Source organism: Xyrauchen texanus, chromosome 50, assembly GCF_025860055.1.
Source record: "Xyrauchen texanus isolate HMW12.3.18 chromosome 50, RBS_HiC_50CHRs, whole genome shotgun sequence".
NCBI classification, from domain to species: Eukaryota; Metazoa; Chordata; class Actinopteri; order Cypriniformes; family Catostomidae; genus Xyrauchen; species Xyrauchen texanus.
In genome coordinates, this window is record NC_068325.1 from 12,425,476 (window position 1) to 12,442,411 (window position 16,936).

General features: G+C 40.2%; 1 protein-coding gene across 4 annotated transcripts in view; it reads left to right on the forward strand.

Annotated features, from left to right (window-relative positions):
* Positions 1 to 15,502, forward strand: part of LOC127641468 (histone-lysine N-methyltransferase, H3 lysine-79 specific-like) — a 39,555-nt gene extending 24,053 nt beyond the window's left edge. For 3 of the 4 annotated variants that reach the window (XM_052124494.1, XM_052124496.1, XM_052124495.1), the window contains 9 exons: positions 4,965 to 5,308; positions 5,780 to 5,888; positions 5,969 to 6,115; positions 6,933 to 7,014; positions 7,437 to 7,990; positions 9,168 to 9,376; positions 9,487 to 9,551; positions 10,141 to 10,752; positions 14,617 to 15,502. In XM_052124494.1, coding sequence (XP_051980454.1) covers positions 4,965 to 5,308; positions 5,780 to 5,888; positions 5,969 to 6,115; positions 6,933 to 7,014; positions 7,437 to 7,990; positions 9,168 to 9,376; positions 9,487 to 9,551; positions 10,141 to 10,752; positions 14,617 to 14,624 — 2,130 coding nt within the window. In that variant the 3' untranslated portion in view covers positions 14,625 to 15,502. Of the gene's footprint in view, positions 1 to 4,964; positions 5,309 to 5,779; positions 5,889 to 5,968; positions 6,116 to 6,932; positions 7,015 to 7,436; positions 7,991 to 9,167; positions 9,377 to 9,486; positions 9,552 to 10,140; positions 10,753 to 12,136; positions 12,759 to 14,616 lie in introns of all 4 variants that reach the window. The other variant, XM_052124497.1, reaches the window with a different exon arrangement.
* Positions 15,503 to 16,936: the final 1,434 nt, after the last annotated feature.

Consider the following 16,936-nt stretch of genomic DNA (forward strand, 5'->3'; position numbering starts at 1 on the left):
GATGGCCACTCCAATACCTTGACTTCATTGTCTTTAAGCCATTTTGCCACAAATTTGGAGGTGTGCTTGGGTTCATTGTCCATTTGGAAGACCCATTTGTGACCAAGCTTTAACTTCTTGGCTGATGTCTTGAGATGTTGCGTCATTTATTCACATAATTTTCCTTTCTCATGATGTCATCTATTTTGTGAAGTGCACCAGTCCCTCTTGCACCCCCACAACATGATGCTGCCACCCCATGCTTTACGAATGGGAGGTCTTCAGCTTGCTAGCCTCACCCTTTTTCTTCCAAACATGACGATGATCATTATGGCCAAACAATTACATTTTTGTTTCATCAGACCAGAGGACATTTCTCCAAAAAGTAAGGTCTTTGTCACCATGTGCACTTGCAAAGTGTAGTCTGGCTTTATTATAATTTTAGAGCAGTGTCTTCTTCCTTGCTGAGCAGCCTTTCAGAATATGTCGATATAGGACTCGATTTACTATGGATATAGATACTTGTCTACCTGTTTCCTCCAGCATCTTCACAAGGTAAATTGCTGCTGTTCTGGGATTGATTTGCACTTTTCAAACCAAACTATGCTAATCTCTTGGTGACCGAATGCATCTCCTTCCTGAGTGGTATGATGGCTGCGTGGTACCATGGTCTTTATACTTGCGTACTATTTTTTGTACAGATGAATGTGGTGCCTTCAGGCATTTGGAAATTGCTCCAAAGGATTAAACAGACTTGTGGAGGTCCACAATTTTTTAAGAATATTTTATTCTTGGCTGATTTCTTTTGATTTCCCCATGATGTCTAGCAAAGAGGCATGGTGATTGAAGGTATGCCTTAAAATACATGCACAGGTACACCTACAATTAGCCATCAGAAGCTAATTGCCTGAAGGCATATCATCATTTTCTGGAATTTTCCAAGCTGATTAAAGGCACAGGTAACTTTGTGTATGTAAACTTATGACCCACTGGAGTTGTGATAGTTAATTAAAAGTGAAACAATCTGTCTGTAAACAAATTTTGGAAAAAATACTTGTCATGAAAAAAGTAGATGTCCTAAATGACTTGTCAAAACTATATTTTTCTAATATGAAATCTGTGGAGTGGTTCAAAAATGAGTTTAATGACTTCAACCTAAGTGTATGTAAACTTCTGACTTCAACTGTGTGTATATATGTGTGTGTGTGTGTGTATACGTACGTTGGTGGCCAAAAGTTTGGAATAATGTACAGATTTTGCTGTTATGAAAAAAGTGGCATTCAACTAATCACAAAGTATTGTTAGGACATTGGTGATGTTAAAAAAACAGCACCATCACTATTTGAAAAAAGTAGTTTTTGATTAAATCTAGACAGGCTCCATTTCCAGCAGCCATCACTCCCAACACCTTATCCTTGAGTAATCATGCTAAATTGCTAGAAAATCACTTGTCATAATAGAAAACACTGCTGAAAGATTTTGGTTTGTTAAATTTGTCTTTTGTGTTTGTTTTTGAGTTGCTTCAGTATGCAATACCAGTCATGTCTAGACACTCTGCAGTTAATCATTGTTTTGAGGAATGAAGGCTTAACAATGCTTGAAATTGCCCAAAAAAACTGAAGATTTCATAAAAAAGGTGTACACTACAGTCTTCAAAGACAAAGGACAACTGGCTCTAACAAGGATAGAAAGAGATGTGGAAGGCCAGATGTACAACTAAACAAAAGGATAAGTACATCAGAGTCTCTAGTTGAGGAATAGAGACCTCACATATCCTCCGCTGACAGCTTCATTGAATTCTACCCGCTCAACGCCAGTTTCATGTACAACAGTAAAGGGAAGATTCTGGTGCAGGCTTTATGTGAAGAATTGCAAAGAAATGGCCATTTTTAAAACAAAAACAGTAGAATGCCAAGGATCTGCAAAGCTGTCATTGCTGCACGTGGAGGATTTTTTTTCTCTTTGAAGTAGTTTATTGTAATAGTAATTTTTCACGTTATTAATGTCCTGACTATACATTGTGATCAGTTGAATGCCACTTTGGTGAATAAAAGTACCAATTTCTTTCTTGGAAAGAACTTGGTACTTTTAAAGCTTTTTATTTTTTTGCCATTTTTGACCTAATATTGACCTTAAGACATGTCAGTCTATTGCATACTGTGGCAAATCAAAAACAAATACGAGGACAATGTTAAGCTTCATTTAATGAACCAAATAGCTTTCAGCTGTGCTTGATATAATGGCAAGTGATTTTCTAGTACCAAATTAGCATCTTTATTTTGTAGCATCTATAATTAGCAATTTTGTATGATTACTCAAGGATAAGGTGTTTGAGTGATGGCTGCTGGAAATGGGGGCTTTACATCAGTAATGTCCTGAATATACTTTGTGATCAGTTGAATGCCACTTTGGTGAATTAAAGTAACAATATCCTTCTGAAACCGCAAAATCAGTACATTATTCCACACTTTTGGCCGTGTGTGTGTGTTCGTGTGCGCACAGTGCATCCGGAAAGTATTCACAGTGCCAATTTTTTTTGTTACAGCCTTATTCCAAAATTTATTAAATTCATTATTTTCCTCAAAATTCTACAAACAATACCCCGTAATGACAACGTGAAAGAAGTTTGTTTGAAATCTTTGCAAATATATTAAAAATAAAAAACACATGTACATAAGTATTCACAGCCTTTGCCATGACTCCCAAAATTGTGCTCGGGTACATCCTGTTTCCACTGATCATCCTTGAGATGTTTCTACATCTTGATTGTTGTCCACCTGTGGTAAATTCAGTTGATTGGACATGATTGGAAAGGCACTCACCTGTCTTCCACAGTTAAAAGTCCATGTTGGAGCACAAACCGAGCCATGAAGTCCAAGGAATTGTCTGTAGACCTCCGAGACAGGATTGTGTCTAGGCACAGATCTGGGGAAGGTTACAGAAAAATGTCTGCAGCATTGAAGGTCCCAATGAGCACAGTTCCTCCATCATCCGTAAATGGAATAAGTTTGGAACCACCAGGACTCTTCCTAGAGATGGCCCCCGGCGATCGGGGGAGAAGGGCCTTAGTCAGGGAGGTGACCAAGAACCCGATGGTCACTCTAACAGAGCTCCAGCGTTTCTCTGTGAAGAGAGGAGAAACTTCCTGAAGAACAACCATCTCTGCAGCACTCCACCAATCAGGCCTGTATGGTAGAGTGGCCAGACGGAAGCCACTACTCAGTAAAGGGCACATGACAGCCCACCTGGAGTTTGCCAAAAGGCACCTGAAGGACTCTTGGACCACAAGAAACAAAATTCTCTGGTCTGATGAAACGAAGATTGAACTCTTTGGCCTGAATGGCAAGTGTCATGTCTGGAGAAAACCAGGCACCGCTCATCACCTCGCCAATACATCCCTACAGTGAAGCATGGTGGTGGCAGCATCATGCTGTGGGAATACTTTTCAGTGGCAGGAACTGGGAGACTAGTCAGGATTGAGGGAAAGATGAATGCAGCAATGTACAGAGACATCCTTGATGAAAACCTGCTCCAGAGCGCTCTGGACCTCAGACTGGGGTGAAGGTTCATCTTCCAACAGGACAATGACCCTAAGCACACAGCCAATATAACAAAGGAGTGGCTACGGACAACTCTGTGAATGTCCTTGTGTGGCCCAGCCAGAGCCCAGACTTGAACCTGATTGATCATCTCTGGAGAGATCTGAAAATGGCTGTGCACCGACTCTCCCCATCCAACCTGATGGAGCATGAGAGGTCCTGCAAAGAAGAATGGGAGAAACTGCCCAAAATTATGTCCAAAAAAGACTTGAAGCTGTAATTGGTGCCAAAGACGCTTCAACAAAGTATTGAGCAAAGGCTGTGAATACTTATGTACATGTGATTTTTTTTTTTAATTTTTATTTTTTATTTTATTTTATTTTTTTTATTATTTATTTATTTATTTATTTATTTTTTATAATAGATTTCAAACAAACTTCTTTCACATTGTCATTATGGGGTTTGTACAATTTTGAGGAAAATAATTAATTTAATCCATTTTGGACTAAGGCTGTAACATAACAAAATGTGGAAAAAGTGAAGCACTGTGAATACTTTCCGGATGCACTGTGTGTGTGTGTGTGTGTGTGTGTGTATGTATATGTATATGTATATGTATGTGTATGCATTTAGTTCCTTCTTACAAAAGGAAACAATAAGTAACAATGTTTTACTAACGTTTTCTAAACAAAGCATTCCAGAGTATAAAGATAGAAATGCACTAAAATAGCACATTCAAGTAACATTAAACATAGTGTAAGTAGGAGTTTTAATAATTGAAAGAACAAGTCCCCGTAGTTTTCATATTCATTGTAAAGGGCATTAAATCTATTAAACTCTCATCCTGCACAATATTAAGCATGCAATCACGAAGCCGCATTTACATCATTAGAGCCGCTTGTAACTCCACATGGAAAGCGCTTGCAGAGAACTTATTGTTTTACTTTTTGCGCTTGCACTGCCAATGTAACGATACTTATCCGAATTGTCTGGTTATAAAGAAGCGCAATGCAATGTGGAGTAAATGCTGATGCTTCACTCCAACGGGACATATTATTGTGGCTTACCACAATCCCATTTGTGTTTTTGTACCAAAAAAATTACGGTTAATTTCTCCACATTTTATCATTGGTGCGGAATCTCTGTTGTTCGTTTGTGGTGTGTACATCAGTGTAATGACTCCTGACCAGTGTTTCAAACAGTAAAATTACAATCTGTCAAATTTATAAATGTATTAATCAAGTAAAATAAACATTATTTTCAGTAATCACTCTAATTCAGCAAGTTTGGGAATAGCTTGTTGGTGAAACTATTATATGCATAAAATGTTGTGAGAACCATTTTGTTTACAAAAAATTGAACTCTTGCCCCTGCTGAGATATTTTTACCATGCTCTGTGTCCAACCTGCATTTATGTGAATGGCTCCCTCTGGTGTCTCTTTTTAGATCAGCATTGTGGAGCTTGAGAAGAGCCAGAGACAACAAGAACTGTTGCAGCTCAAGTCATCATACAGCCCATGTGAGGTCTCCCCTTATCGAAAAGCCCTGCCTGGCCCAGAGTTGCGTCCCACACTTGGTCCCGACACCCCTAAATACGCCCCACACTCTGCAGGATTGCCTATTTCACCAGACTACGAGATTGTGCCGCCCACCCCAGACTCCAGAACCAGGCAGCTAGGCCAACCATTGCCTGACTACACCCGCTTTTCACCAGCCAAGATCGCCCTCCGTAGACACCTCAACCAAGATTCAGCTGCCAATCAGTTTAGAGCCTTTGGGAAAATCCACCGGTAAGTTTGAGACTCATTTAGCAGACGAATTAAATGGATTATACAAATATGTATATATTTTATTAATTGCATGTAAATAACATGAAAGGCTGGGCAAAATATTGAATATTTATGATATATTCACAATGATGTTGCTTACTAAATAAAATGTAAGCAACATTGTGAATATTTGAATGCTCTTCGTCTGTCAAGTTTCGTGACTCGTGAGTATGAGAGCGTCAAGACAGATGTTTTTAAAAGCATCTCTCATTTAAACTTAAGGAGCAAATATGGCGTTAGGGGCTGTGGACACAATGCGTTTTTCCATCTGTAAGTGCTGTTATTTAATTTTTTTGATGTTAACACATGCTAGATGGACGTCATTGACCGCTGCTTTTTGAGTATCGCCTAACCCTAATAACATGTTAAGTTGACTGGGTGAGTTTTGGTTTTTGTGCTGTTTGATCACTGATCACTTGCATGTGTTTTCAGGGGAGATATTGGTGCGGTATCATCACCAACTCTGGGATTAAAACAGGCTTGCCCTTCACCAAACTCGTATGATATTCAACAGACAACCACTCTCAAGAGCACAGATAGGGTAACTAATGTGTATATGTGTTTATATGGCCATATGTGTGCAGATCCACTGAAAATGAAACTACTCTTATATTCCTGCAGGCCGATAAGGAGAAGAGTCAGGCTGCCCCTGGTGACACTATAATCAGTCTGCCAATCAGCATCCCCCTCAGCACTGTTCATCCCAGCAAACTTCCTGTCAGCATCCCACTGGCCAGTGTGGTGCTACCTAACCGTGCAGAAAGACTGGTATGAGCTGGTGTGGACATCAGTGATGATGTATAAAGTAGGGGTTGACCGATAACTAAGGTGGTGGAAAAAGGCAGATAACCGATTAATCGGACGATTTTAGTTTTTAAAAATCAGTTTCTAGAAAAATGTATAACATCATAAAAGCAGTTTATTGTGCAACAAAAATTCCAATAATAGCCAGAGAAATGAAGATTTGGTGCATATTGCAGGACTTTTAACTATAAACATGCCCGAAAAGCAATGGGGAATCTTATTTTGAAATGAAAGACTTGACTCTGTAACAATGCTGCAATATTTAAGTATTTACAGAATGTAGCATTCATAGCCTATAAATTCACAAGATGATGAGTTTTGTATATGTATTTCATCAGATGAGATTTATTATATATATATTCTTTTTCTAATAAACAATAGTTCTGAAAAGCAACTATCGACACAGATTTATCGGTAAAAGCGATATATCGGCCTACCTCTTGTATGAAGTTATTATAGGATATTATTATATTGGTAGATTTGATTTAGTTGTCATTATTTTTAGTATGCATTTTATTTTACATATTCATTTTAGTTTATACATTTCCCATCAAACCAGTTTTGTTCAGTTTTTTTTTTATTTTTTTATTCATTCCAGATTAAACATTTTCCATTCAAATCAATTTTTTTTCTTTTTATTAACAAACCACATTTTTTTTGTCTTGAAATCCAAGAATCTGATTTATTATTTTATTTTTTAAGTATGGACCGTCAGTCCCAAGTATAATCGGATTTCAGAAACAAATCTTGCAATAATTCATGCCTTGTATATTTATTGCAGAGGAACACTCCTAGTCCAGTGTCAAATCGTGAACCATCAGCAGGACTGACCAATGGGAAACCACCTCTCACACCTACCTCAGGTACAATCTCAAACACACCAGGCAGTTTGCTCAACTCTGGTTGGTTTGTTGAAGCTGAGGCCTATTGGTTGGTGCACATGCTTCCAAAAATTATCCTCAAAATTTTTTTTTGAGTTAATTAAAATGAACTTGAATGTTTAGTTGCAACTTAATTCGATTGCATGCAATCAATTAAATTTTTACAAAGTTCCAGTCCCACATGGATGCATTGGAAATGTATACAAACATTTATTTGTGTAATCTAACATTGTTTATTTAATAGAACTTTACTGAATTCAAATGTTTATTTCTGCCTTTGTGCCAAAGAAAGAAATCTCATTAACCAATGTTTGATAAAACGTTTTTTAAATGTATGATGGTATTATCTAGTAGTAATCTAATTACATTTTTAATACTGCTTCCTTCCTCCTGCATCCTTTTAGGGTACTCCTCCAGCTCAGGGTTGTTGAATGGCTCTCACTCTGCATTGCTGCTGGAGGACCAAGACTGCGACACCACCTCCCCTCTCCCTCACAGCACTCCCATCATGGGCCTCCAGCCTCGTGGCTCTGGCCTCAGTCCTCCCCTGGGCACCGGGGGCGTGCTGCAGTATGCTGATGCACCATCAAGACTCCCACCCGAGGACGGCCACGACCGGCAGGGCCTGGAATCTGACACAGACGCCCTAGACAGCGAGGCCCGACGCCGCATCTTTTTCTCTTCCTCCTCTTCTTCCTCTTCCTCCTCCTCCTCCACTGGAGGTTCCAGACTGCATCAGGGGCAACATCACCATAGTAAGCATAATCATCATCATCATCACCATCATCATCATCATCACTCTCCAAGCTCACACGGGCAAGAGGGACGCAAACGAGGCAGGCGGAAGCGCAGCTCTTCAGGGGCCATGCCCAACAGCATCTCCCCCAAGAGGAGGCCGTTTCCTGGGCTGGGCTGCTCCAACCATTCCTCTGGATCTCCGCTTAATATCAATTCTATGGTGAGTTGATTTCTTGTTAGTGCTGATTGCTTATACTTGTGTTAGGGATTTCAACAACCCCTGATCATAAGTATGCTGTTACTTCTATTACTTCCTGTAGAAAATCCTATAGACTTGCATTGAAAGAGGAACCCAGTAAGCTGCGTTTCCACTATCGGGCCAAATGAGGCTAGTGCATGCCAGGGCCAGTTGCGTTCCCACTGTCACTTCGGGGGCTTTTTCATGCCTCAGGGCAAACGCCCAATGGCCTTTGGCCCGCCAACTACCCTTGGGCCAAACAAGGCCAACTGGGGATTGAGGCAGGGTCAGTGTCAAAGGCGGAGTTTTGCTGAGCCAGGTCAGAGGTTTCAGCACAATCTTGCTTATTTCCCAATTTTCATATCTAGCTTACCCCAGCTTATCTCAGCAGATCAACCAAGAATAGAGAATGGTCAGTACTGGTCAGTAGAAGAAATCAGGGCTCTTCTGAATATTTTGGCTGAAGAAAATGTGCAATGTCAGATTGATGACATCTGCCAAAACGAAGACGTGATTAAGTATATTGTAACCAAACTTGTCAAGTTGTGTATCCAACACACAATGGTACATTTTAAATGTGTGGACACTGACCATATAATTTTGTGTTCATTTCGAGGGCTAGCTAGTCTCCAGAGTCTGGTACCTCAGCTTGAGCTTGCCTCTTGCTTGTCAAATGGGCAGGGTGTGTAAGAGTGGCACTAGGGTGATGCGAGGTAATTGACTCGATGGTGGTAACACAGATTGGTTTTGGTCTTGCAGCTCGAGGTCTGAGGCTATTGGCCCCGGCTGACCAGATGATAGCCCTGGCCCAATAGTGAAAAAGTGGCTATAGAGACTTGGAATGGGCTATTTTGACTTGGGCCAGTAAAAAAACTCCTAGATCAATAACCCACTACACCTTAATGACAGCAGAGCAACATGCTAAAAAACACTCTGAATAGCTTTGCAAATGCAAAGCAATGTCTTGGCAACCACCTACAAAAACACTTGCTTTCTGGTAGCAAGTTATGCATTCTCGCATTTTCTTCAAATTAAAAAAATAATTCATTTTTATTGTGTAATACTTCAACGGGAGATGGTTTAACGTTACCATTCTCGATAGTTAAGAATAGATGGATATTTCCTCATAAAAATGTACTTGATGTCTTTCTTTTGCCAGGTGAACAATATTAACCAGCCTTTGGAAATCTCAGCCATCTCTTCCCCAGAGCAGTCAGGCCGCAGCCCGTGTGGGCCGGATCTGGATCAGCCTCCTGTGCTTAAAAGAGAGCGCCCCCTGGAACTCAACAATTCAGGACACTATTCCTCTACCCCCAGTTCAGATGAAGAGGTCAACAATTTTGACCCAGACGCCTCCAATTCAGCCCGGTAAAGGCTCTTTCCCGGCAATCGCATTTCATCAATCAAATTTTGTTATACATTGTGGATCTTCAAATTCCTGATTCTTCCATTTTTAAGTCACTTGTTTTCTCTTTCAGAATTGAAAGGAAAATTGCCACCATTTCTTTAGACCGAGATGGACAAATCAGAGATTTGGAAAGGGGTAAGCTGCATTTTTTTTTTAAATGAAAGGAGTGTAATATACTGGCGGGTTTCCATGGTAATTTTGAAATAGTTTCTCAACATGCAATGAAAGGATCTCGCTGCTGAATAGTTCAGCGCTATACTACACAATTACTGGTGAGCAAAATCTAAACATTTACCAGCCAGTTGCCAAATATATCAATTTTATTCGCATAGTGTGAAATTTGGTTTCAAATGGGAGAGATTTCCTCTCATTGCAGTGGAGGGTTACACATCTAGTGAAAGAGTGATCTTGGGATTATAAAACTGTTATTGAGAATGTTTAAACGGAGATTGCAATGCGTCGGAAAATCGTTTTTTTTTTTTTGTTGTTTTTTTTTTTACCCACACCTAGTTATATAAGATTTTTGAGGAAATACGTTTTTAGGGAACTGTTCCAATCTATTCTCAAATCAGCAAATTTTAAAAATTTTTTAAAGTCGTTATCCAGTAATCACAAATGGGAAAGGTCATGGAAATGTCTTGGTTGAGATGTGTGGGAGCTCTGGTACTGTTGTGGATTATATTTGCCATAGAACATTACATTTACACATATCTTTCATTAATAGGCTCACAAGGGTGTAAATCAGGCGCCAGCAGCGTAAGCAGTGAAGTCTCCTCTTCCTCCGGTGCTAGCAAATGGAAATCCACTTTCTCCCCCATATCTGACACCAAACCTACCCCTTCAGACCTCCGTCAGTGTGGTTCGCCCTTCGGTATGGGGTCTTCCCGTGGTGGTGGAGGGGGCACAGACTCTGACTCAGATCAGAAACAACAGAGGAGAGGAGAACGCGAACGTGAACCTTATGGGAACTCAAACCTCTTTCTCAGTCAAGACGGCAGTGGTCGCTCTGTGGTAAACACGTCGGAACGACCACCACAGAAACAGAAAGTGCGTGAGTGGGACCTGAAATGTGTGAGCGGATTGGCCAGCCAGAACCTCTTTATATCTGCTGCAGCCAGTGGAGGCATCTTGAGTGGAAAAGTAGGCGGGGCCACCACAGTTTCCACTGCCGCCTCAGTTGGACAGTATTTCCCCCTGGGTGGGGCATCGGTCCTGCAGTCCTTATTTGGAGCTCAGGCCCCCGGACCATCCACCAGCGGAGCCCCGCGATTGGTCAACGGACATTCAGCGTTGGCCAGCTTTTCCAGTGCAGGATTGGCAGGGGGCACTGCAGGAGGTGAGTTTACATCTGGGTGTTTATCTGTTTTGAGTGCATTTCAGTTCATGGTCTGAAAAAGTGAGCTAGGGGTTGACAAAAAGGTAAGTCTATGCCTAGCACTGCCACCTTGCCTGCTTCTCCCACACTGCTTGCTATGCTGTTGATTTACAAGCTGACTGTGCGAAGGCTGAAGCTGCACACCCAGAGGAAATGGCAACAGGCTGTTATAAAATAAATGCTTACAATATGCTGTACAACAAATGATACCATAATGTTTAAATACTTTTAATAACATTTAAAAACCAGGGTAGCTCAGTGGTAAAGACGCTGGCTTCCACCCCTATAGTTCGCTAGATCGAATCCCAGGCCGTGCTGAGTGACTCCAGCCAGGTCTCCTAAGCAACCAAATTGGCCCAGTTGCTAGGGAGGTTAGAGTCACATGGGGTAACCTCCTCGTGATCGCTATAATGTGGTTCACTCTCGGTGGGTTGTATGGTGTGAAGCCTCCACATGCGCGGTAACAACAAATGCTACCATGGCTCAACAAGCCATGTGATAAGATGCACAGATTGATGGTCTCAGATAAGAAAAGAAATCCTTTCTTACCATAAATTCTCCTCCCTGCCCATTAAGTGGCTATATGCTCGAAGAATGTGAAATGCCAAAAACAAAAGTAGAAAGTGTAGATTAATGGTAAAAAAGGTTCAACCAAAGGTTTCTCCATTTTGGAGCTTCAGTATTTTGTATGGACCGACAGAGCTAAAATATTCTTCTAAAAAATTCTTCATTTGTGCTCTACAGAAGAAATAAAGACAGACACATCTGGGATGGCGAGTAAATGATGAGAGAAATTATTTAATTTGTGGGTGAACTATCCCTTTAAGGCCAAAGTTTACTTTGGTTTTCCATGTGCCATTATGTGATGCGCACATTAGTACAGTACTCATGGAATGTCCGTGTGCTGCCCAGTTTCTCTAGACGTGGATAATCCACATGCCCCTGCTGTTGATTGTGCTAAAATCTCAAAGCAGTTGCAATGCGATGCATTGAATGTATCCGTATGGGCTCGCATTCAAAAGAGTGTACTTTGAAAGGCTGAGTGCTCAACCGTGCACAAGACGGAATGGCATGCAGTACACCTTAGCTTTTACAGACCTTGGTCAGCCTTTGCATTTTCTCTGGGTGTTTGTCTTGATTGCAGGTCTTGTTTTTGGTTGTTGAGGCATTTCACTGTGTACCAGCACCTTAGAATCCATGAAGATCGAGGTCCATCAGTGGAATGCCTCTTTGCTTTAAATGTGCTTGTTTGTTGGACTGGCTTGCTGCTGTGCACAACCTGGCTGAGCCTCCATTTTCTGTCTCTCTGTCTTCTGCTCCTCCCCTCTCTGTGCTGTGTCTGCAGGGATTTTTCACCATTTGGTGCCTTCAGTCTCCTCTCAGCAGTCTGGGGCCAATCTTCCAGGCCCTGGGACCCTCAGTTCCCAGCAGCAGAGGCATCTGGACACAAGCTCCAAACAAGGAGCCTCGTTTTTGCCTTTGGGCCCCTCCCAGCACAGCCGCACACAGACAGTCCTGCATGCCCCCTCCCCGCCCAACCACTCCCTTGCCCTGCCCCCTCCCCTCAATGCCGTCTCTAACTCCGCCCCTCCCCTATCCTCCTCCCAGTCTTTGAGGACACAGTCCTCCCTTCCCACTTCCACCATCGCCTCCTCCTCCCAGTCTCTGGCTGTCGCTGTCGCTTCCTCGCGACCCTTCACAGTACATTATCCCGCACATCAGCCACCTCCTCACCCCTCAAGCAGTGCTGGGGCAGGTGGGGGCAGGGCCTTGAGCTCCTGGAGGACTCTGGGTTTGCAGGCATCTTACACGGCCTCGCAGCTCCCCAGCAATCGCCCCAGATAGGACACGGCCAGGTGTAAGAGGGAGGAGGGGTGGGGGGTATTGAAATGGGAAGAGACTGTTACTAGATGGATACAGGGAAGCTACTGCATTCTACCTGCTGTATTATTATCAATCTGAACAAGGTATGTGGTGTTCGCATGGTAACACGCAACATGCTTTGCTGCTTTTTCTTTTAATAGCTGCATATTTGACTGCTTATTTTGCGTTCTTTTGGTTTCATAAAATGCCTAGATTGTACAGTTTTGTTAGAATTACCCACTTTATTCATGTCTTTGGAAATGTTATAACATTAGAGATTGACCGATATAGAGATTTTGGCATTTATCAGTAGACCCAATAAGGAACCAATAACAAATTATGAATAGAAGTGTGAATATTAGTAAATTATTTGAATGTTTTAGGATCCAGTAACTGATATGCAAAACCAGTTTTACATTTTATTTCTAATTTTGGACTCGATCGTTATATAATAATACAAAAATGACAATAATAACATAATGCGCATTATGAATATTTTCATAATATAATTTTTATGGTTTTAGGATCCAATAACTGATTGGCAGAACCAGTTTTGAATTACTTTTTAATTGCCACGTTTTGACTCTGGCTAAATAACTTTTACAATACAAATAAATACAAATATATTTTGTTTGAGATTTTGGCATTTATCGGTTGACCCGATAAGGACCCAATAATAGATCAAGTATAAAATTGTTAATATTGGTAATTATTTTAATGTTTTAGGATCCAATAACCAATATGCATTAGATTTTAGTTTTTGTTACTTTTGGACTCGGTGGTTAAATAATCATTTGAATACAACATTAAAAACAATGGACATTATTAATATTTTCATAATAAATTTATTATCAAAGGACGTCAGTTATGACATGGATTTTGGCATTTATCAATAGACCCAATATTAAGAAAACTATAACAGAATAAGTGTGAGAAGTGTGAATATCGGTTTAAAATTGTTTTAAATAATACAATTTATAATAATAATTATGACAATATTATTATTGTCAAAGGAAGTCAATTATGACACAATAGAATATTTCCAAACAAAGAATTTGGTGATATTATAGGAATAGTTCACCCAAAAATGAAAATTTAACCCTCAGGCCATTTAAGATGTATAGACTTACTTTCTTCATCAGATCAGGACTAAAGATGTTTAGGAAAGTATCCCAGATTTTTAGCTGCATCCAATGCAAGTGAATGGACACCAAAATTTGACGGTCCAAAAAGCATATTTGCGCAGCATCAAAGTAATCCTCACGACTCTGATCGATTGAGTAATGTCTTCTGAAGTTAATCGATACGTTTGTGTGAAAAACAAATGGCTGATTAAAATGTTTTTACATTTAAATCGATGCTTCCGCCAACTCTCTGTAGCTGTTTGAATTGACCTAACGCACGCGTGAAGTGCGTTCCTCTGTGGTAAACGGAGCGAATTCTCACGTGAACGCACCAACGTGATGTTAAGCGACAGCGACGGGAGGCATTGAGTCTTTACAGCAACCTATTTTTTTTAAGTCAATAAGCGTTTTAACTAGCGATTTAGTTTTTCACACAAATGTAGCGATTAACTTCAGAAGACATTACTTAATCAGCTGGAGTTGTGTGGATTACTTTGATGCTGGCTAAGTGTGCCTTTTGGGCCGTCAAAAATTGGTGTTCGTTCACTTGCATTGGATGAAGCTAAAAACCTGTGATACTTTCCTAAAAATCTGAAGTCCTGTTCTGATGAAGAAAGTAAGTCATAAACATCTTGGATGGCATGAGGGTGAGTAAATTATGAGCAAATTTTTATTTTTGGGTGAACTATTCCTTTAATGAACCAACAACATATTAAATAGAAAAGTCAGAATATCGGTTAAAAGTTTTGCTCAAATCAAATATCGGTCTGTCTCTATATATGAATGAACTATTTACATATTGTGTAATTCCTGGATTTTTACCCTCGACTGGTTTCAGGTAACTGAAGATATCTACCTCAACCCAACGTAACCTATGCAATGGACCGGTGTGGACCAATGGGCTTGACTCGCTCAACGGTGCTCAAACATTTGCTAACACAGGTTCAGCTTATAAGATACACACACACACACACACACACACACACACACACACACACACACAAACACTCGCATACTCCTAGATTTACAGATTTTGCAACTTCCTTGCATTTTAGTGAGTTAACTGTCATGATTTATTATTTGTGTTTAACATGGCCTTAATCAAGTCATTTGTTTGGGAAGATACAGGACTAAGAATACATTTGCAGTTGATTCACAGTGGAACAAATAAGAAGTGTTTTAAATGTTTAAAAGTAATTTATGTCACATCAAAACAACTTGTGAATCTTCATATTCTTGCTGCTGTCAATGGAAATTAATGTTGCTTTTATGATTCATAACTCCTAAGCGGTTGGTCTCTGTGAAGCCTGGCCCTTAGAGCCTGATCCAATTGTAGGGAAATCTCACTTGCAGCCTGAGCTTGTGCTACAGAGTCACAAAATACTAGAAAGTCTCATTGCGGTGACATCGTTTCATGATATTGGTCACATTTTCAACAATAAGTTTAATAGAATAATTGCCATCTCAGAGTTGCTGCATTTTAAAGGGGTAGTTCACCCAAAAATGAAGTTTTGCATTATTTTACTCACCTCTGTGTTTACTTTCTTCAGTTGAACACACAAGATGTTTTGAGGAATATTCGGCCGCTCTTTTCCATACAAAACAAAGTGCATGGTCACACAAAGCTACTCTTAACTTAAAAGAGATAGTTCACCCAAACATTTTAATTCTCTCATTTACTCACCCTCGTGCCATCCCAGATGTGTATGACTTTCTGTCTTTACCAGAACACATTTGAAGACAAATATCTCAGCTCAGTAGGTCCTTAAAATGCAAGTGGATGGTGATCCGACCTTTAAATCTCCAGTAAGAACAGTCAGCATAAACATCATCCATACGACTCTGCTGGTTAAATAAATGTCTTCTAAAGTGAAATGATTGCTTTTGGTGTGGAAAAATATAAATTTAAGTACTTTTTAACTATAAATAATCACTTCCGGCCAGCAGCAGTATATGCATTCACAAGAGTTCACACAGTCTGTGGTGTGACGTATTCGCGTTGGCATGTTTGGACAATCTCACATTTTTCTCTCGTTTGAGACATCCAAGATGAGCACACAAGCTCCCCATTGTGAGTAAACAAACGGATAAACCAACTGAGCTTCTGAACAGTGTTCCTACTCCGTTTTAAACAGTGCTGCTCTTCCAGGTGTGTCGCACGTGCTGTTCTCGCGTGAATGTGCCAGTGCGACTACATCACGCGCGTTTTGACCAGTGCTGCTGACCAGAAGTGATGATTTATAGTTAAAAAGTACTTAAATATTTATCTTTTTCACACCAAAAGCAATCGATTCGCTTAAGACGATGTTAATTTAACCAGTGGAGTCGTATTGATGACGTTTATGCTGACTGTTTGTTCTTACTGGAGATTTAAAGGTCGGATCACCATCCACTTGCATTTTAAGGACCTACTGAGCTGAGATATTTGTCTTCAAATGTGTTCTGGTAAAGAAAGAAAGATATACACATCTGGGATGGCATGAGGGTGAGTAAATGATGAGAGAATTAAAATGTTTGGGCCACACAATTTTCGAACATTTTATCAACTCTATTTCAATGCATTCTATCCAGTTCAATTGGTAAAATGGAAGTTATATGAATCCTTTTAGTGGTGTTAATGTAGCATTGATGAAACTAGTCGGGCTATTTCCATTTTCCAGCATGCTTTGCATGGGACTTGATAGGGAGAGTAAATGTTTAAATTAAGTGGTAGTTTGTGTTGTGCAGGATTCTTGTTGGTGTTTAATGTTTTATGTTGAGATATAGAAGAGTTGTTTTATGTTGGAGTTTTGGGGGTTGCCATTATGGTAAAGAAAGTGGAGTTTGATGTAATGATGAGGAAGTCACATATGAAATTAATTGCTCGATTTTTAGGGTGAACTCTCCCTTTAACAGCTCTCCATAGGAATGCTTTGTATTATGAGGTGAAATAAGGAGGAAACCCAGAGCTCAAGCTGTAAAGTGGAAAAAATTTTAATTTAACACTGGATTACTTACCTGTGGAGCTGTTAATGGCATACGTAACCGCATATGCCATATAATGGCTTTCATTTTCCAAGTTTTATTCATCAAATGATTCAATTAAAGCTCTTTCAAGAATTTATTAAATACGAAACGGACACATTCGCACCTTACCCGGATACATGAATATGATGGAC